The sequence below is a fragment of the Sus scrofa genome, chromosome 8, assembly GCF_054392235.1.
Source record: "Sus scrofa isolate SSC_HxYL_T2T_F1_AM1 chromosome 8, Sscrofa_HxYL_maternal_Yorkshire_Landrace_v2.0, whole genome shotgun sequence".
NCBI lineage: Eukaryota > Metazoa > Chordata > Mammalia > Artiodactyla > Suidae > Sus > Sus scrofa.
In genome coordinates this window covers 31617769-31634381 of record NC_139390.1, presented here as the reverse complement: position 1 = coordinate 31634381, position 16613 = coordinate 31617769, and the positions used below count along the sequence as shown (strand labels likewise).

At 44.6% G+C, this 16613-nt stretch overlaps 1 protein-coding gene across 37 annotated transcripts in view; it reads left to right on the top strand.

Moving 5' to 3' along the window:
• RBM47 (RNA binding motif protein 47) overlaps positions 1–16613 on the top strand; it is a 303668-nt gene that overhangs the window by 112727 nt on the left and 174328 nt on the right. For 11 of the 37 annotated variants that reach the window (XM_084971929.1, XM_084971916.1, XM_084971905.1 and 8 more), the window contains 2 exons: positions 3877–3963; positions 6755–6917. Coding sequence is in view for 3 of the 37 variants with exons in the window: in XM_021101123.2 (XP_020956782.1) it covers positions 7977–8021 (45 nt within the window). In the remaining 34 variants the exon portion in view is untranslated. Of the gene's footprint in view, positions 1–3876; positions 3964–6514; positions 6607–6754; positions 7418–7534; positions 8022–16613 lie in introns of those variants that run through there. The other 26 variants (XM_084971907.1, XM_084971928.1, XM_084971917.1 and 23 more) reach the window with 8 other exon arrangements.

Genomic DNA, 16613 nt, shown 5'->3' with positions numbered 1-16613 from the left:
CATGTATATCCACATTCACTCATTCAACAAACATTTTCTGGGTACCTACTATGTAGTAGGCACTGTCCTTACACTGTCTCTACTGCTCCCAAAATACACACACCCATATATTATGTAATCATAGACTTATATAGAATCTTTGTGAGGCTTTGAAGTGTAGTGGTTAGAACACTCCACTTGAGTTAAACCCCAGCTCTGCCACTTTCCAGTTGTGGGCCATCGGCATTGTCACCTGCTCTGTGCATTGGTCTCTTCATCTATTAAATGGGTATAACAACAGTCTGTCTCTTGGAGTTATTGTGAGGTTCAAAAAGTTAATCCAAAAAAAGAAGTTAGTACATGTAAAATGCTTAACACAGCTTCTGGCAAATACTCCAGTAAGCACTTAATAAATGCTAGTAATTTTATGTTGACAATCTTTTTTAATAAGTTATTGCTGAATGACTGAGCTTCTTATATGAGGCCGTTTTCCATTATAAAATAAAAGGAAATCTGGAGATCTTCTCTGGTGGGGAACAAGCCTTAAAGGGATAGAAAGGAATTAACAGCATTTACTGCCATACAGAACCACGTCTTGGTCTTGAGTGGGCCTTTAAGGGGCTAGAATTTACACTGGGGCTCCTTCCGTCTCAGCAGGCAGGTGAGGCGGGAAAAGCCCACAGCTCAAGCAGGCGGGCTTTGGCAGAGCTATTTGTGCAGGAAGAACGAAGGTCAAGGGACTCCCCGTATTGAAGGCCTTTCTCAAAATGAAGGATTTGGCCTCCGAGATTAATGTTCGAAGTGAACCCCTGCTATACTTAATTCCCTTTTCTGTGAACTCAGTACATTTTTAAAATTCAGCTAGGGGCCCTCCTATGGTGTGGCATGGAAACCACAAACCCAGAAGCCCTTCCAGCAGAGTTCACGCAGCCCTCCTTCATCCTTCCATCTGTGGGCTGATGACTGTGTTCTGGGGTTAGTCCCTGCGCTAACGTCTTTGGGTGAAAGTCTGCATGGGAATAGCACGTCTTAAGTTTGCACCCATTAGATCCACTGGGAATTTAATGTAAACATTTTAAAATAAAAGATTTCTCTTTTTCTTGCCACTCCCATGGCATATGGAAGTTCTGGGTCAGGTATTGAACTCTTGCCAAGCAGTACTAGTGCCACAGCAGTGACAAAGCTGGATCTTTTTTTTTTTTGGTCTTTTTTTTAGGGCCGTGCCTGCGGCATATGGCAGGGGGGTCTAGTCAGAGCTGTTGCTGCTGCCAGGCTACGTCAGAGCCACAGTAACACGGGATCCGAGCCACGTCTGCGACCTACACCACAGCTCACAGCAACACCAGATCCTTAACCCACTGAGTGAGGCCAGGGATCGAACCCGAAACCTCATGGTTCCTAGTGGGATTTCGTTAACCACTGAGCCACGACAGGAACTCCGACAAAGCTGGATCCTTAACCGGCTGAGCCACCAGGCAATTTCAGTAAAAGATTTATTTATTTATTTTCTTTTTAGGGCTGCACCTGCGGCATATGGGAGATCCAGGCCAGGGGTTGAATTGGAGCTGCAGCTACCAGTTTATGCCACAGCCACAGCAACATGGGATCCGGGCCACATCTTTGACCACCACAGCTCATGGTGGCAATGCCAGACAGAGATTTATTTTAAAAAGGCTTCTATGGGTAGCTAGTGGCCACCATATGAGGAAATGAGAAGCTGTGGGGATGGGAGGTCTCTCTGGGTCAAGTTCATGTTCTACATTATAAAAGTGTTTCTTTTCTGAGTAATTGCTCTTGGGCAAAATACCACTAGCCTTAATGGAAAGCTTGGGTTCAGATGGGTGATTTTATCCCATCTACCAATAAGGTGTCTGTTTCAGGTAAAATTAGGAGGCATGAAGGAATCAGGTAGCAAGTAAATCCATTGAGAAGATATTTACCCTTTTCACTTTAGAAAATCAGCCCCTATGAGAAATAAATAATAGAAGCTCTTCTTCCCACAAATGTCAACTGCTGATCATTTAACCATGTTACAAGGAATTGTTACATAGAGAAATAATTATAATAATAATAACAAAAAACAGTTGTATAGCAATGACTGTGTGCCAGGTATTGTTCTAAGCTCTTTGCGTGTATTTATTACATGCCTCATGTAACATACTCCTCACATGTAACATTTTAGTGTATGGTCTTTGATCTTTTCTTTTGTCTTTTGTCTTTTTGCCTTTTCTAGGGCCGCTCCCGCGGCATATGGAGATTCCCAGGCTAGGGGTCTAATCGGAGCCGTAGCCACCGGCCTACGCCAGAGCCACAGCAACGCCGGATCCTTAACCCACTGAGCAAGGCCAGGGATCGAACCTGCAACCTCATGATTCCCAGTCGGATTCGTTAACCACTGCGCCACGACAGGAACTCCTTTTTTTTTTTTTCTTTGATCTTTAAGAAACAAAATTGACACATTTTGAAAACCTAGAGTGTGTTGAGCACTGTGTTGTGTTTTCTTTTGTTTTTGTTTTTTAGGGCCACACCCTAGGCATAGGAAGTTCCCAGGCTAGGGCTCAAATCCGAGCTGTAGCTGCCGGCCTACACCACAGCCACAGCAACGCTGGATTGCAGCTGCATCTGCAGCCTCCACCCCAGCTCATGGCAATGCCTGATCCTTAAGCCACTGAGCAAGGCCAGGGTCCGAACCCGCATCCTCATGGATCTTAGGTTCATTAACCACTGAGTCACAAAGGGAACTCTGAACACTGTGTTTTTGTGTATGTCATCTCACTTAATCCTCCTGATGACCCCACAGTTAAGTATTGCCGTCAGCTGCAAACTGAGTCTCAGAGAGCTAGATAACTAGCTCCTGACCTCACAATTGCCAGGATGCAAACTTTAGTCTTATTGACTTCAAGCCTGAGCTCTTTATTTTGCTGCCCTTCTGTTTGTCATAGAGTTGGAAGCGTATTGCATAGGGTTAGCACGCCTCACTTTATGTAGTGCATAGATCTTTGATGGAATTCTTTGTGGGTCTCCATGCCTCCAAAGTGAGATATGTCTGGAAAGCCTCGCTAGAATTTCCTGACCCTTTCACCACAACTAGGAACTAATAATTGTTTGGAACTCCTTGCTTCTGTGCCCCAACTGGATATAGGGATAAAGTACTCATAGCTCTAGCAATAGGAAATAAGTGAAAAAGAGTTGGAAAAAAAAAAAAAAAACGAAACAAAAAAACCTTGGTTCTGCTACTTACCAGCAATTTGGAGCAATTCTTGATAGCCTCAGTTTCCTAATCTGAGCAGTGGGGTGATACACAAGATTTGTGCCTTACGGAGTTCCCGTCGTGGCGCAGTGGTTAACGAATCCGACTAGGAACCATGAGGTTGCGGGTTCGGTCCCTTCCCTTGCTCAGTGGGTTAACGATCCGGCGTTGCCGTGAGCTGTGGTGTAGGTTGCAGACGCGGCTCGAATCCCGAGTTGCTATGGCTCTGGTGTAGGCTAGTGGCTACAGCTCCGATTGGACCCCTAGCCTGGGAGCCTCCATATGCCGCGGGAGCGGCCCAAAGAAATAGCAAAAAGACAAAAAAAAAAAAAAAAAAAGATTTGTGCCTTACCCATACATACTTCACACAGTTGCAATGACCAGAGATGATCATCATTGGAAATTCTACACAGATGTGTGGGTGTTATTATTATACCATTGTTCTCCACAAAGGTCTGAGGCTTGCCTCAATTGATCAGGTTCTTGCGATAGTGTTATTTGATTTAAGGTTAAAATATGCAAAAGGTAATTCTTTGCGAGCTATGGAGTAGGTTTTTTTCGAGGTACAAAATGAAATAACATTCCTTGAGTACCTACCATGTGCCAGGAATCATAATGAGATTTCATCTCTCATTTCATTTTTATAGAAATCCAGAGGGGGAGTGCTGTTTTATAAATGAAGAAATCAAGCTCTGAGCAGTTAAACAATTCGCCCAGCATCACATAGCTAAGAGGTAAAACTGAGATTCAAACTCACAACTATGGGAAGCCAAGTTCCATGTTATCTGCATTCACTCCAGCACTCTGGTTTTTAGGCAGAAGGGAAGGAAGGAAACAGAAAGTACAAGGCAGGGGTCTGCAAGACTCAAATGCCCCAGGATCCTGGAGGTTGCCTGAGAATCAAAATAATAGTAGTAATAATAATAAAGCAAAAGAGGCATTGAGGTCACCCACGAAGAATTAATAATGAAAGTTCACATTTCTTTTGCCATAGACTGCCACTTAAAACAGCCTGTTTTGGAGTTCCCCTCATGGCTCAGCGGTTAACGAACCCGACTAGGATCCGTGAGGATTTGGGTTCAATCCCTGGCCTTGCTCAGTGGGTTAAGGATCCAGTGTTGCCATGAGCTGTGGTGTAGTTCGAAGTCTCGGCTTGGATCCTGCATTGCTGTGGCTGTGGCAGCTGTAACTCCAATTCAGCCCCTAGCCTCCATATGCCGTGGGTGTAGCCCTAAAAAGACAAAAAAAAAAAAAAAAAAAAAAAGAATTATCCACACTTAATAGGGGCAGTGTGCAAAACTGAGAAAGAAGGAGCAGAAGCAGCAGGCAATATATGAGAGAAAGTAGCCAACTCAGAACTGCCATAAGGACCTGGCAGGGGCCAGGGACCTGGGCCTCCTCCAGGGCCATCTTCCCTGACTCCAGATCCAGGTCTCCTGCAGTCACTGACCTCTCTCTCCATATATAAATATATATATGTATATATATAAATCTATCTATCTATCTATCTATCTATCTATCTATCTATCTATCTATCTGCTTTTTAGGGCTGCACTTGTGGCACATGGAAGTTCCCAGGCTAGGGATCCAATCTGACCGGCAGCTGCTGGCCTATGCCACAGCCGCAGCACCACCAGATCTGAGCTGTGTCTGCAACCTATGCCGCAGCTTGTGGCAGCACCAGATCCTTAACCCACTGAGTGAGGCCAGGGATAGAACGCAAATTCAAATGGGTACTAGTTGGGTTCTTAATCCACTCAGTCACAACAGGAACTCTCGTAAATGCTTTTAGAGTTAACTAGAACTGGAAACTGTCCTAGCCTCACCACTCAGGGAAAGCTGGTGCTACTTGATCTTAGTGTCTTCAATCTGCAAAATGGGGATAAAGTACTTCATAGGATGGAATTGTAAGATCAGATAAGATGAGGTGGATGAAAGTGCTCAGCAAAGTACAAAGAGCCTCATTCATGTAAAAGGACCATGTTTTCCTTCTTTAAGGGAGATGTTAAGGGAGTTCCCTGGTGGCTCAGTGGATTAAGGATCTGGCGTTGTCACCATTGTGTCTCTTATTGTGGCTGCTATAGAACGGCTTAGATCCCTGGCCTGGGAACTTCCACATGCCATGGGTGTGGAAAAAACAAACAAACAAAAAATAAAAAAAGAGTGAAGTGGAGTTCCCCGTCGTGGCTCAGTGGTTAACGAATCTGACTAGGAACCATGAGGTTGCAGGTTCGATCCCTGGCCTTGCTCAGTGGGTTAAGGATCTGGTGTTGCCGTGAGCTGTGGTGTAGGTCGCAGACATGGCTCGGATCCCAAGTTGCTGTGGCTGTGGTATAGGCTGGCAGCTACAGCTCGGATTAGACCCCTAGCCTGGGAACCTTCATATGCTGTGGGTGCAGCCCTAGAAAAGGCAAAAAGACAAAAAAATAATGAAATAAAAAATAAAAAAAGAGAGAAGTCAAGTGGAGGAAAAAGGGTGTCAGGATTGATCACATCTTAGTTTTCAATAATCACTTTTGTTTATTTATGAGGAGTTTAAAAATGACTTCCCCCTATTTCACTGGCAATGACCAGTATTTGTCCAGCACTGGCTTTTAACCAAATAGAGTAAGTGACCCTCCCAGATTCAGACAGCAAATTAAGTGCCTAAATCCAATTTAGAATGAAGCACACATCCATGGTTGATTGCTAGGTCCCCAGTTCCTTTCTGTTACTAAACTTCATGGAATGTACAGGTTGATTTATCTTCATGTATCTTGTCAATATGGCAACTTTCAAGTGAGATGAAAATGAGTTGCGCGGTATTTTACAGGAACTTTTTTCCCCATTGCATTCTAGATGGTCCACAATGAGTGTAAACTGTAAAAATCTCATGATTAGAAAATTCCAAAAAAGGACGCTGGAAGAGATTAAAAAAAAAGAAAAAACCTGGCTCACAGGTTTACAGCTAGTGAGTGGCAGTGTTGGATCAAGAACCCACTTTTCTGATCACACCCTCTCCTCTTGAGAAAGAAAGCCACAGTGCAAACAAATAATAAAATAATAATGACGGCTAACACAATGTGCCAGGCACCATTCTAAGCTTTTTGTATTAACTCATTTAACTAGCCAAAAAAAAAAAAAAACAAAAAAAAAACCAAAACTTTTTTTATGACTATGCCCAGCGAGAAGCAGCACTTTTTTTTTTTTTCCTTCCCCTCTGTTGAATGACATTGCAACCCGAAATCACAACTCCGTTTTAGGTTCCTGGTGGTGCCTGCTTCCTCTTCTAGTTTGTTTAGTCACAGAATTCGATTCCTGTTGGCCGATTACGCGCCTACAAACAGGCTTAGCGCTCTATTGAAATGCGTGAGGCTCCTTAACTCTTGTATAAACAGGTAATGCGGAGGGGTGGGGCACAGATTGCGGATTTCTTGGGGTTGGGGATAGGGTGGGGGTTAGAGCCAACTCCCCCGAGATCAGGCAAGGTTAAAGGAGGGCTTGGCTGCTGTTTTTAAATGCAGTGTTTTTTTGTTCCCTTTCTAGAAACCAGCTGTAACTTTAGGTCAGAGCGCATTAAAATGAGACACTTCTGAACCAGCAGCGAGCGCCCAGGCCCCAGGCCCTGCTGCTAAGGCCCCGGCAAAGGTCAGGGCTTGGTCCGCGTGACGTTCCTCTCCTTGCTCGTTCCAGCGGTGCTCGGCCTCAGGTAAGGACACTCTGGGAGGTCCCCCTTCCACCAGGCCCGCCGCCGGGCTCACTGTGATCCTACCTGGTTAAATGGCTTCTTTACTAGGGAGAAGGACGGGGGTGGGGTGTACTGATCAGCTCGTGATTCAACAGCAGGTTCCTTATTCCTCAAACGTGGTTCTGCTTGGTTTCCCTCAACGCCCCAAAGGGGGCCAGACGTCTGATTCCGACAGATGTCCGCAGGTGGAGCAGGTGCCACTTTTGGGGCTATTTCTGGCACTCTGAAATGGATGTGACTTTTTGAGCGCCGAGAGGAGTCTGTTTGGTGAAGTACCCAAATCTCTCCCAATCGAGGCAGTTTTTTTTTTTTTTTTTTTAACCTTCAGCAAAGGTATCTGCGCTCCTAAAACAACAGGAATGTTGCACTGGCCTTCAGCCAGCGGAGGCTCAGCGAGCAGGATAAAATTTCAGTGCAGATTTACGGGAAGTTGCCGGTGTTGGGAGTAAAAATCTGGTTTGGTGAGTTTAAGGGAAGGGAGTAGACGAGAGACAACCTTGCTACTGTGAGGCGAATGGCCTCGGCTGGGGGAGGGCAGCGGGCGGAGGGAGGAGGGAACCGGGAAGAGCTCGAGACGCGACTCTGAGCGCTCCCCGCGCGCCGCGCCGGACGCAGCAGGACTCCCGGGCCGCCCGTCTCCCCGGGGTGCAGAGCCGGTGCCGCTCGGCCAGGGGGTCGCCGCGCTTTCAAGTTCTCGATCCCGCCTGGAATCTAGCCCCAGAGAACTGCCTTGGGTTATCGCTCCCGCTTCCCTTTGGAATGTGCAGTTTGGGACAGTGAGAAGCCGGGGCTCGGGAGTTGTCCTCCCAGAGCTTCCATCTGCAGGTTTCCAAGGTTAAGAAATTCTGACAAACTGGAATTCCCAGAGTCTAGGAGTTAAGCCTGAAACGAGCTGTTGCTTTAAGCGGCGCGGTGGGGAGTAGCTGGACACTCCTTATTTTGGTTTTACATTAAAAAGAGGGAGGCCGAGAAGATGTGGTAGGTTACTTCCTAGCTGTGTAAATTGCTACCGGGCTGTGAATGGTGTTAATATCTGAAGTGGGCGACTGCAAATACATAACAAAGGTAAGGTAGTTTTTGGCAATCCTTCTAACTACTGTCCCTTCATCTTACGTTTGGGTCCCAACTTTGAAATTTTGTTTTCTTCTCTTTTTAGCCCTCATCTCCCTCACTCTACCATCCCCCTTCCAACTCTGGTATAAGTAATGGGAAAGAAATGGTTTAGGAAACGATTTAAAAAGCGTCAGCTTCTGAAAAAGCAGAAACTCGTATACAGTCAGCCCCATCACGTTTCCTCTGGTGGTGAAACCTTTTCCACACAAGAAACAATTTTTTTTTTCCTGCCCTTGAAAGCGTATGATTGGAGCGTCCGGAGGCACAGGTGACTTTTTAGACTCCGATTATTAAAGTGAGATTGAGGAAACAGTCATGACAGGCGTCTCATTTAAGGGAGTGTTAAGGGGGAGGGAAGGGGATGTCTTCTTGTCGTCATTTACTTTCCTAGGTAATGCCGAGCACAGGCTTAGTTGTTCAAAGTTAAAAATTCAATCTGCATAAAAGTGTAGGGCTGATGAACTATGACAGCTGACAAATTAGTTACTGGATCTTTCAGAAATCAGTTAAAATAAATGAAGTGGAATTTTTCAAATAAGTGATTCATTTTTTTATTTAGGTAAAGGTTCATCTACTCTTGGGTACTGTCCCAAGGCATTTGGGGCTGTGGCTTTTTACTTGAGGCTTATCAAAGTGATAGAAAGATAGTGTCCTCAGGGACTTACTCATAGGCCGGACGGATTTGAACAGAAAAAAATCGAGCAACTTTTAGTGGTATTTTAATGGCCCACTTAGTGTTCTTTAGCATGAATGTAGATTAGAAACGTGTTCTTTAAAACTTTTAATGCTGGAATCACACGAATTTTTTAGGGCAGAGAAAGCAAAAGGTTGACAACACTGATGTGAAGAAGTTGCCACAGGTTTAAGCACAACTGCAGTTTAGAAGGAAAGTGTTTGAGAATTGCAGGTGCCCATTCTAAAAGGTGAAAAGTTGTCAGTGGCATAAAGCACAACCTGTAGAGAGACCTGAGTACCCAATCACAGCAATGAGATGGCATTTTTTGGAAGTTAGGGTTGGTATTAATTTAAACAATAATTAATATCGGATTGATGATCTAAAATCTTGGAGGGAAACAAAACCACCCCAGTCTGAAATGGAAACGAGGAGGAAAAGAAAGAAATTTGGGCTTTTGCATTTACCTTACCCTTCACCTTGATCTGATGTACATGGCATTGGTCTCTCTGACTCAGTTACTGCACATGGGGAAAATGAGGACTCCAATGTCATTTCACAGGCGCCCAGCTTCATTATTTCAGTATGCGTTAAAGGAAGAACTAAACCGCCAAGAACCAAGCTACTAGCCTAACTGCCATGCTTCTTTACCTGACTCGGCTACGCTTAAATTCATCTGCTCAAGAGTCTTTTGTGAACATGTACTGAAAAGGAATCAAATTTTGAAGGTTTAGTCTCTTTCTCTTGGTTATTGAGTTTTCAGAAGCTTGTAGGATTGAAAATAATGGTATTGCCACTTTATTCCAATCTCTAGAGTTTGAGTTGTCAGCGAGTTTTTGATTCTCTCTCATTGTGCTGCTCTAGACTGAATTTTGCCCCGAACAGTTGTGGGAATGGAATCAAGATAGAAAGCAAGGAGATTATGTGCTTCTGGATACGTGTCCTCTGTACTTGCTCTAACTAGTGTTTAAGACGACTCATTTTTTTTACCCCTTGTCACGATAAGAGCAGTCAGATTAGACTGTTCTCTTTGGTTTACTAGTAACAGTAGTACCAGAACCTGTTCTTGGTAATTTAAACAAAGATTAGAAGGTTAAAGTAGATAAAATTATTTTCTTATAAAATGAATGCTTCTCAGATTCTACTCATTAAAAATGAATTATGTCCCAGGTGAGTGAGCTTTAGCTGCTCTAGGAAAGTATTTGCCTATTTCAGACAGGTTTCCAGCTCCACCTTTCCAGTCCCTTCTGATTTTTCAAGAATGGGCAGAGGAATGGATGCTGGGGTGCTGGTGGGGGAGGGAGATCTCAAAGTTGGACCGATGCTCAAGTGAAACTGTGATTTGGTTTTCCCAGAGGATGCATAATCCTGGAAAAAACTTACTCTGAAGAGGGCTTAAGTTTGGGATTCATAAGACTTAGGAAAAGGATAGATTTTGCGTGAATCTAGACTTTCTGTGCCAAACGTTTATGAAGTTACAATGGATATGTAAATGCAGTTTAAAAAGTGTTGGAATGATTCCAAGTTAAAGGGTATATTGGAGCGATTTAGCCACTGGCCTGTTTAAGAGATATATTTTTCCACTTGGGAGTGATTTCTGTGTCTTAAAATGATGTCGATTTACTATCATAAGTCAAAACAACCACCTGCTCAGAGTAATTGCTTCAAAGAACAAATGCAAAAAGATTTTCAATAATGGCAAGGCAGGGATGACTTGGGTTATGTGCTATTAAAAGGCTTTAGAAACTCCAGGGAGGAACTAGCATAGAAATGATAATAAGTAATTGTTCAGCTGCCACCTCAAGTTGTTAGAAACATCTCATCCTGGAGGGATTTGGGGGAAATGGCACCTTGCCATTTTTTTGTGTGTGGTCCTGAATGGTTTTGTCAGTGAAGCACTCCTGAGATGGTCTGAGCTTGCTGTCTGATGGTTTCTGCCTCTTTTCATAGTTGCCTCCCCTTCTATCTGTCAGCATCTGTAGGGGGCAGAGGAGGCAGAGGGAAAGAATATCCTTTCCTTGAAGTCTGTATATCCCCTCTTGTCACAACCTCTTAACTTTTTGCCCTGAGAAGGGGGTGAGGAAGGAATTTTCCAGTGCAAGTAGAAGGGGAGGGTCTGGAGGAATAAACAGCTAAGAAACAGGTGAGTTCCAAACCCTGTTAGGTAATGTGGGCTTCACCTGAAATCTCACACGGAGATTATTATACCCTCCAACTATTGCAGGTGAACTGGCAACTGTAGGAATTTGAGGCTCACCCCCCCCTTTGTAATTCAAATGCTCCTAGTGCACTGCCCTAGAGGGCTCATTTGAATGAGTTCAAGATGTCATCTCTTGGTGCAACCAAAAGTAAATTGATGACAAAAGTCACAAGCCCTTCAACCACACTCTTGCTCTGCCTCCTCTATTTTCTACAATGGTTTAAGGACACCTGGGGGAAAAAAAAATCACAGCTCAGTTTATGTAACTTAGTTATATAATACGAGCATTTTTTTTTCATTGAGTTTTTGTCATCTTAGGAACTTAGTTTATGCAAAAGTGATTTGTGGGTGTGTTTAGATGTATTCGGTTTATGTGTTTGTACAATACAAAACATAAGGAAACAGGAATGCTTGATTGTAGTTTGTAGTTGCTCTTTTTTGGTAAACCCTATCAGGTTTGAAGGGTGGGGTCATTTTAGGAGTTCCTGTCATGGCTCAGTGGAAACGAATCTGACTAGTATCCAGGAGGACACAGGTTCAGTCCCTGGCCTCACTCAGCGGGTTAAGGATCTGGCATTGCCATGAGCTGTGGTGTAGGTTGCAGACTTGGCTCGGATCTGGCATGGCTGTGGTGTAGGCCAGCAGCTACAGCTCCAATTCAACCCCTGGCCTGGGAACCTCCATATGCCGCGGGTGCGGCCCTAAAAAAAAGGAAAAACAAAAAACCCCAAAGAGTGGGTTCATTTTAGAAAGCAAAAATACAGTCTCTACCTTTCTGAAGGCCGCTTAAGTGAGACGATAGCAGAAGACAAGGTGTTGGTGTAACCCTTTGTGATTTTGAGAAAAATATTAATTCTTCGGCATTAGCAGACTCTGGGTGGTGCAAAATGTATACTTATAAATTACAGCTGTTTACATTAATCACATTAATCGAGAAAACAGCCTCTGGTCTCAGTTCACAACATTGGTCTTTGGGTATACTGTGTGTTTGTGATTCTTAGAAACCTGGTGGCCCAGTGCTAAGACCATAATAGGTGGGTGTGTGTTGATGAAAGGGGAGTTGCTGACAGTGTTAGCCCCCTGATTGTGCTTTGCTTTAGCTAATGGTCAGTTTTGCTCATATTCCTTGAGTTCCACCTACTGGGGAGACAAACCACCTGATCCCAGAAGCAACAGGCAATCCCCATGTGGACGAGCAGGTGTAAACTATACATAGCGACGGCCAATGGGCGGATGTACGATGCACCGTGCGGTATTGTGTAGCTGAAGCAGGAACAGGACACCTCTGTCTGACCAAGGAAATGCCAACCTGTAAAAATTATAATGAAAAGTATTTACCTTTCGGGAGTTCTCATTGTGGTTAAGAACCCAACTAGTATCCATGAGGATGCGGGTTTGATCCCTGGCCTCCCTCGGTGGGTTAAGGATCCGGCGTTGCCATGAGTTGCGGCATAGGTCACAGATGTGGCTCAGATCTGATGTTGCTGTGGGCTGTGGTGTAGACTGGCAGCTGCAGCTCCAATTCAGCCTCTGGCCTGGGAATTTCCATATGCTACAGGTGCAGCCCTAAAAAGAAAAAAAAAAAGTATTTACTTTTTAGAGCACTGAGACTTGGCTCAGTCATTTTTGTGAAGCACTACACATCACGTGAAAAGAAAAAAAAGTATTTAATAAGGTGAAGACTTTTTTTTTCAGGTGTTAATTTTCTTGGGTTAGTTAGATTGCCATTCTGAAAATGTATGTCTGGGCCTTTTGAGCTCAGGTAGAACATTCCTGTCTCTAAAAGCAGGGATCCATGTCCATGATGATGCTAGTGCTGTGCCTTTTGAAAATATGGCTTAAATAATATTTCTTTTTGTTTGCTTTCATTTAAAAAAAAAAAAAATCATAACATGGTTCTTGGTACACCAAGCCCTTGCCAAGATTAGGCCCATCTTCTTAGTAGCCTTCTCAAGACAAAGTTGCCTTTGTGTAGCTACAACTGGGAGGATTTGGTGACACAGAAAACTCAATGGGGCACTGCAACTTATTATTAACAGAAAACTCAATGGCCCAATGTTTTTGTTATTATTTTTTAATTCTACCAGCTAATATCTATGATATATTTCTCCAGGCAGATGATCTTATTTTAGACTTTCCCGGAGAAGAATTTTGTGATTGAGAATTTACCTTGGTGTCTAGTTAGATTATTAAAGGCAAAAGCTGCAGCATGCTGATACTGCGGAGAGCAAAGTTCTATGAGCTAGTTTGTTCTCAGGAGAGTCAGCAACATTTGGTCACATGTGGAGAGAAAGAAAAAGTGGTTACCCAGAGTGGAAATGATAGTTTGGGGGGAAAGGATGACCATTCACTAAATTCAGACTCCATGAGGAAGTGGCTAAGAGCACAGACGGCCTTGGTTCAAATCCTGCCTTGGCCACTTATGGGACTGTAGGCGGCTTACCTAATCTGTGATTCAGTTTCCCCAGCTGTAAAATGCCTACCTCACAAGGTTTTATAAGGATTAAATACATTAGTGTGTAAACAGGGCTTGGAACAGTGCCTGGCATGCAGTCAGTATGATGTGATACGTAGTCAAAGTGATGTATATCATGTTTGGGCGCCTTCTAATTTTTTTTTTTTTTTTTTTTTTTTTTTTTTTTTTGGCTTTCACCTTTTCTAGAGCCGCTTCCCGCAGCATATGGAGGTTCCCAGGCTAGGGGTCTAATCCGAGCTGTAGCCACCAGCCTACGCCAGAGCCACAGCAACGCCAGATCTGAGCCGTGTCCACGACCTACACCACAGCTCACAGCAACGCCAGATCCTTAACCCACTGAGTAAGGCCAGGGATCGAACCTGCAATCTCATGGTTCCTAGTTGGATTCGTTAACCACTGCGCCACGACAGGAACTCCGGGTGCATTCTATTTTTTTAAAAATTATTATTATTTTAAAATTTCCTTCCTCTGGGCTTCCCCCCCCCTTTTTTTAATTACTCGGTGTATTTTATTACATTTATAGTTGTGCAATGATCATCACAACCAAATTTTATAGCATTTCCATCCCAAACCCCCAGCTCATCCCTCCACCCCCCAACCTGTCTCATTTGGAAACCATAAGTTTTTCAAAGTCTGTGAGTCAGTATCTGTTCTGCTAAGAAGTTCATTGTGTCCTTTTTTTTAGATTCCACGTGTAAGTGATAGCATATGATGTTGGTATCTCACCATCTGACTGACTTCACTTAGCATGATAATTTCTAGGTCCATCCATGTTGCTAAAAATGCCGTTATTTATTTCCTTTTAATGGCCGAGTAATATTCCATTGTGTATATGTACCACATCTTCTTTATCCACTCCTCTGTTGATGGATGTTTAGGTTGTTTCCATGTCTTGGCTATTGTATATAGTGCTGCAGTGAATATTGGAGTATGTGTCTCTTTTCCACTCATGGTTTTCTCTGGATAGATGCCCAGGAGTGGGATTGCTGGATCTAATGGTAGTTCTTTTTTTTTTTTTTTTTTTTTTTTTTGGTCTTTTTGCTATTTCTTGGGCCGCCCCTGCGGCATATGGAGGTTCCCAGGCTAGGGGTCGAATCAGAGCCATAGCCACCGGCCTACGCCAGAGCCACAGCAACGCGGGATCCAAGCCGCGTCTGCAACCTACACCACAGCTCACGGCAATGCCGGATCGTTAACCCACTGAGCAAGGGCAGGGACCGAACCCGCAACCTCATGGTTCCTAGTAGGATTCGTTAACCACTGCGCCACAACGGGAACTCCGGTAGTTCTATTTTTAGTTTTCTGAGGAATCTCCATACTGTTTTCCACAGTGGTTGCACCAGTTTACATTCCCGCGAAGCCACAGCAATGCGGGATCTGAGCCACGTCTGTGACCTACACCACAGCTCACGGCAACACCGGATCCTTAACCCACTGATCGAGGCCAGGGATCGAATCCACAACCTCATGGTCCCTAGTCGGATTCGTTAACCACTGAGCCATGACGGGAACTCCTAAAATAACAGCATTTTTGCATTCCATGGAGTTCCTGTTGTGGCTCAGGGAAAACGAACCCAGCTGGTTATCCACTAGGATGAGGATTCGATCCCTGGCCCCACTCAGGATCCAGCATTGCCTCGAGGTGCAGTGTAGGTTGCAGACTCCAATCCAGTGTTGCTGTAGACTGGCAGCTGTAGCTCCTATTCGACCCCTAGCCTGGGAACTTACATATGCCACAAGTGAGCCCCCCCCACCAAAAGCAACCAAAATGGAAGCTTTATCCACAACCAAACCTCTGAAATCATGGCAGGATAGGGGAGGCCAGAGGTGGTGGGGGACAGATTGTGCCTAGGTGTCCATCACATTGTTTAGAAGTTTAGACTTTTTTCTGCTCTTCAACATCCTTTAAAGGGCACAGACTTGTTACTAGGTCATTATGAGAAGGGGAAAAATGCATTTTCTCAAAAATTAGAAGGAATAGATAAATATTAGGGAAAAGTGTGTTTTCTCAACATTAGGGAGGATCATTGGGAGTTCCCATCGTGGCTCAGTGGAAATGAATCTGACTAGTAACCATGAGGACGCAGGTTTGATCCCTGGCCTTGCTCAGTGGGTTAAGCATCTGGCATTGCCATGAACTGTGGTGTAGGTCATAGAGGCGGCTCAGATCCATGGTGCTGTGGCTGTGGCGTAGGCCAGTGGTTGGTTATAGCTCCAATTCAACCCCTGGCCTGGGAACCTCCATGTGCCTCGAGTGTGGTCCTTAAAAAAAAAAAAAAAAAAAAAAAAAAATTAGGGAGCATGAATGAAGAGATCCAAGAGAAGAAGAACAATATTAAGTGAATATACAGTTCTGTGAGCCACAGTGGTGTGCTGTTCCCAGTGGGGCTGCTGGTGTCCTCTTGGCAAAGGAAAAGACAAGAGGAAGGAGGGCAGGTGGCTGAAGAAATATTCAGAGAATTGCCTCTAGTGAAGTTTTATTTGCAGAGCAAAGGGGATCCAGTAACAACCTCGCTCTTCCCACTTGGTACAAACAGTAGTTTGGCCCAGGTACCTTCTTTGCTCTTTGCCCTACAACGTGGGTTCCAGGATCTACCACAAGTTATATGTCGATTTGCCAATGAGTAAACAGAAACTGCCAGCTTAGAGGGTATTAATGAGCCTTGGGATTTGTGCGTTGTATATGCAGTGGCTCCATATCCATAGACAGTCACTCCCAGCTTGCTGCTGAGTCTGGGAAGGCAGGGATCTTAGACTGTTCTCCCAGCACCCTTCCCAGAGTGGGACCTAGGAGTCACTCCCCTACTGGGAGTGGTAGGAGGCCCACAGACCCTCCATCAAATGGTCTCACACACCCCAGCCACATGCCAAGGGTCTTCCCTTGCCCCACTGGCTAGGGTTAATCAAGGAAATCAGCAGTGGAGCTGTAGAATCTGCTCTTCTCCCTGCTTCCACCTCTGCCTTCACCCAGTGCACTTGGTTCTTGACCCAGGATCCAGAGCGACTCTTAGAAAACAGAGTCGGGTCATGTACTGCTGAGAACTTGCCAGAACCTCACCATCTCCCTCAAAAGCCAGTGAGGCACCGTATCTCACCTCCTGTCACTTAGTCCGTTGTCACTTTGCTTTAGCCACAACTTCTTGTCCAGAGCCTTTGCACTCACTGCTCCCTCTCCCTGAACCATCTTCCCCTAAG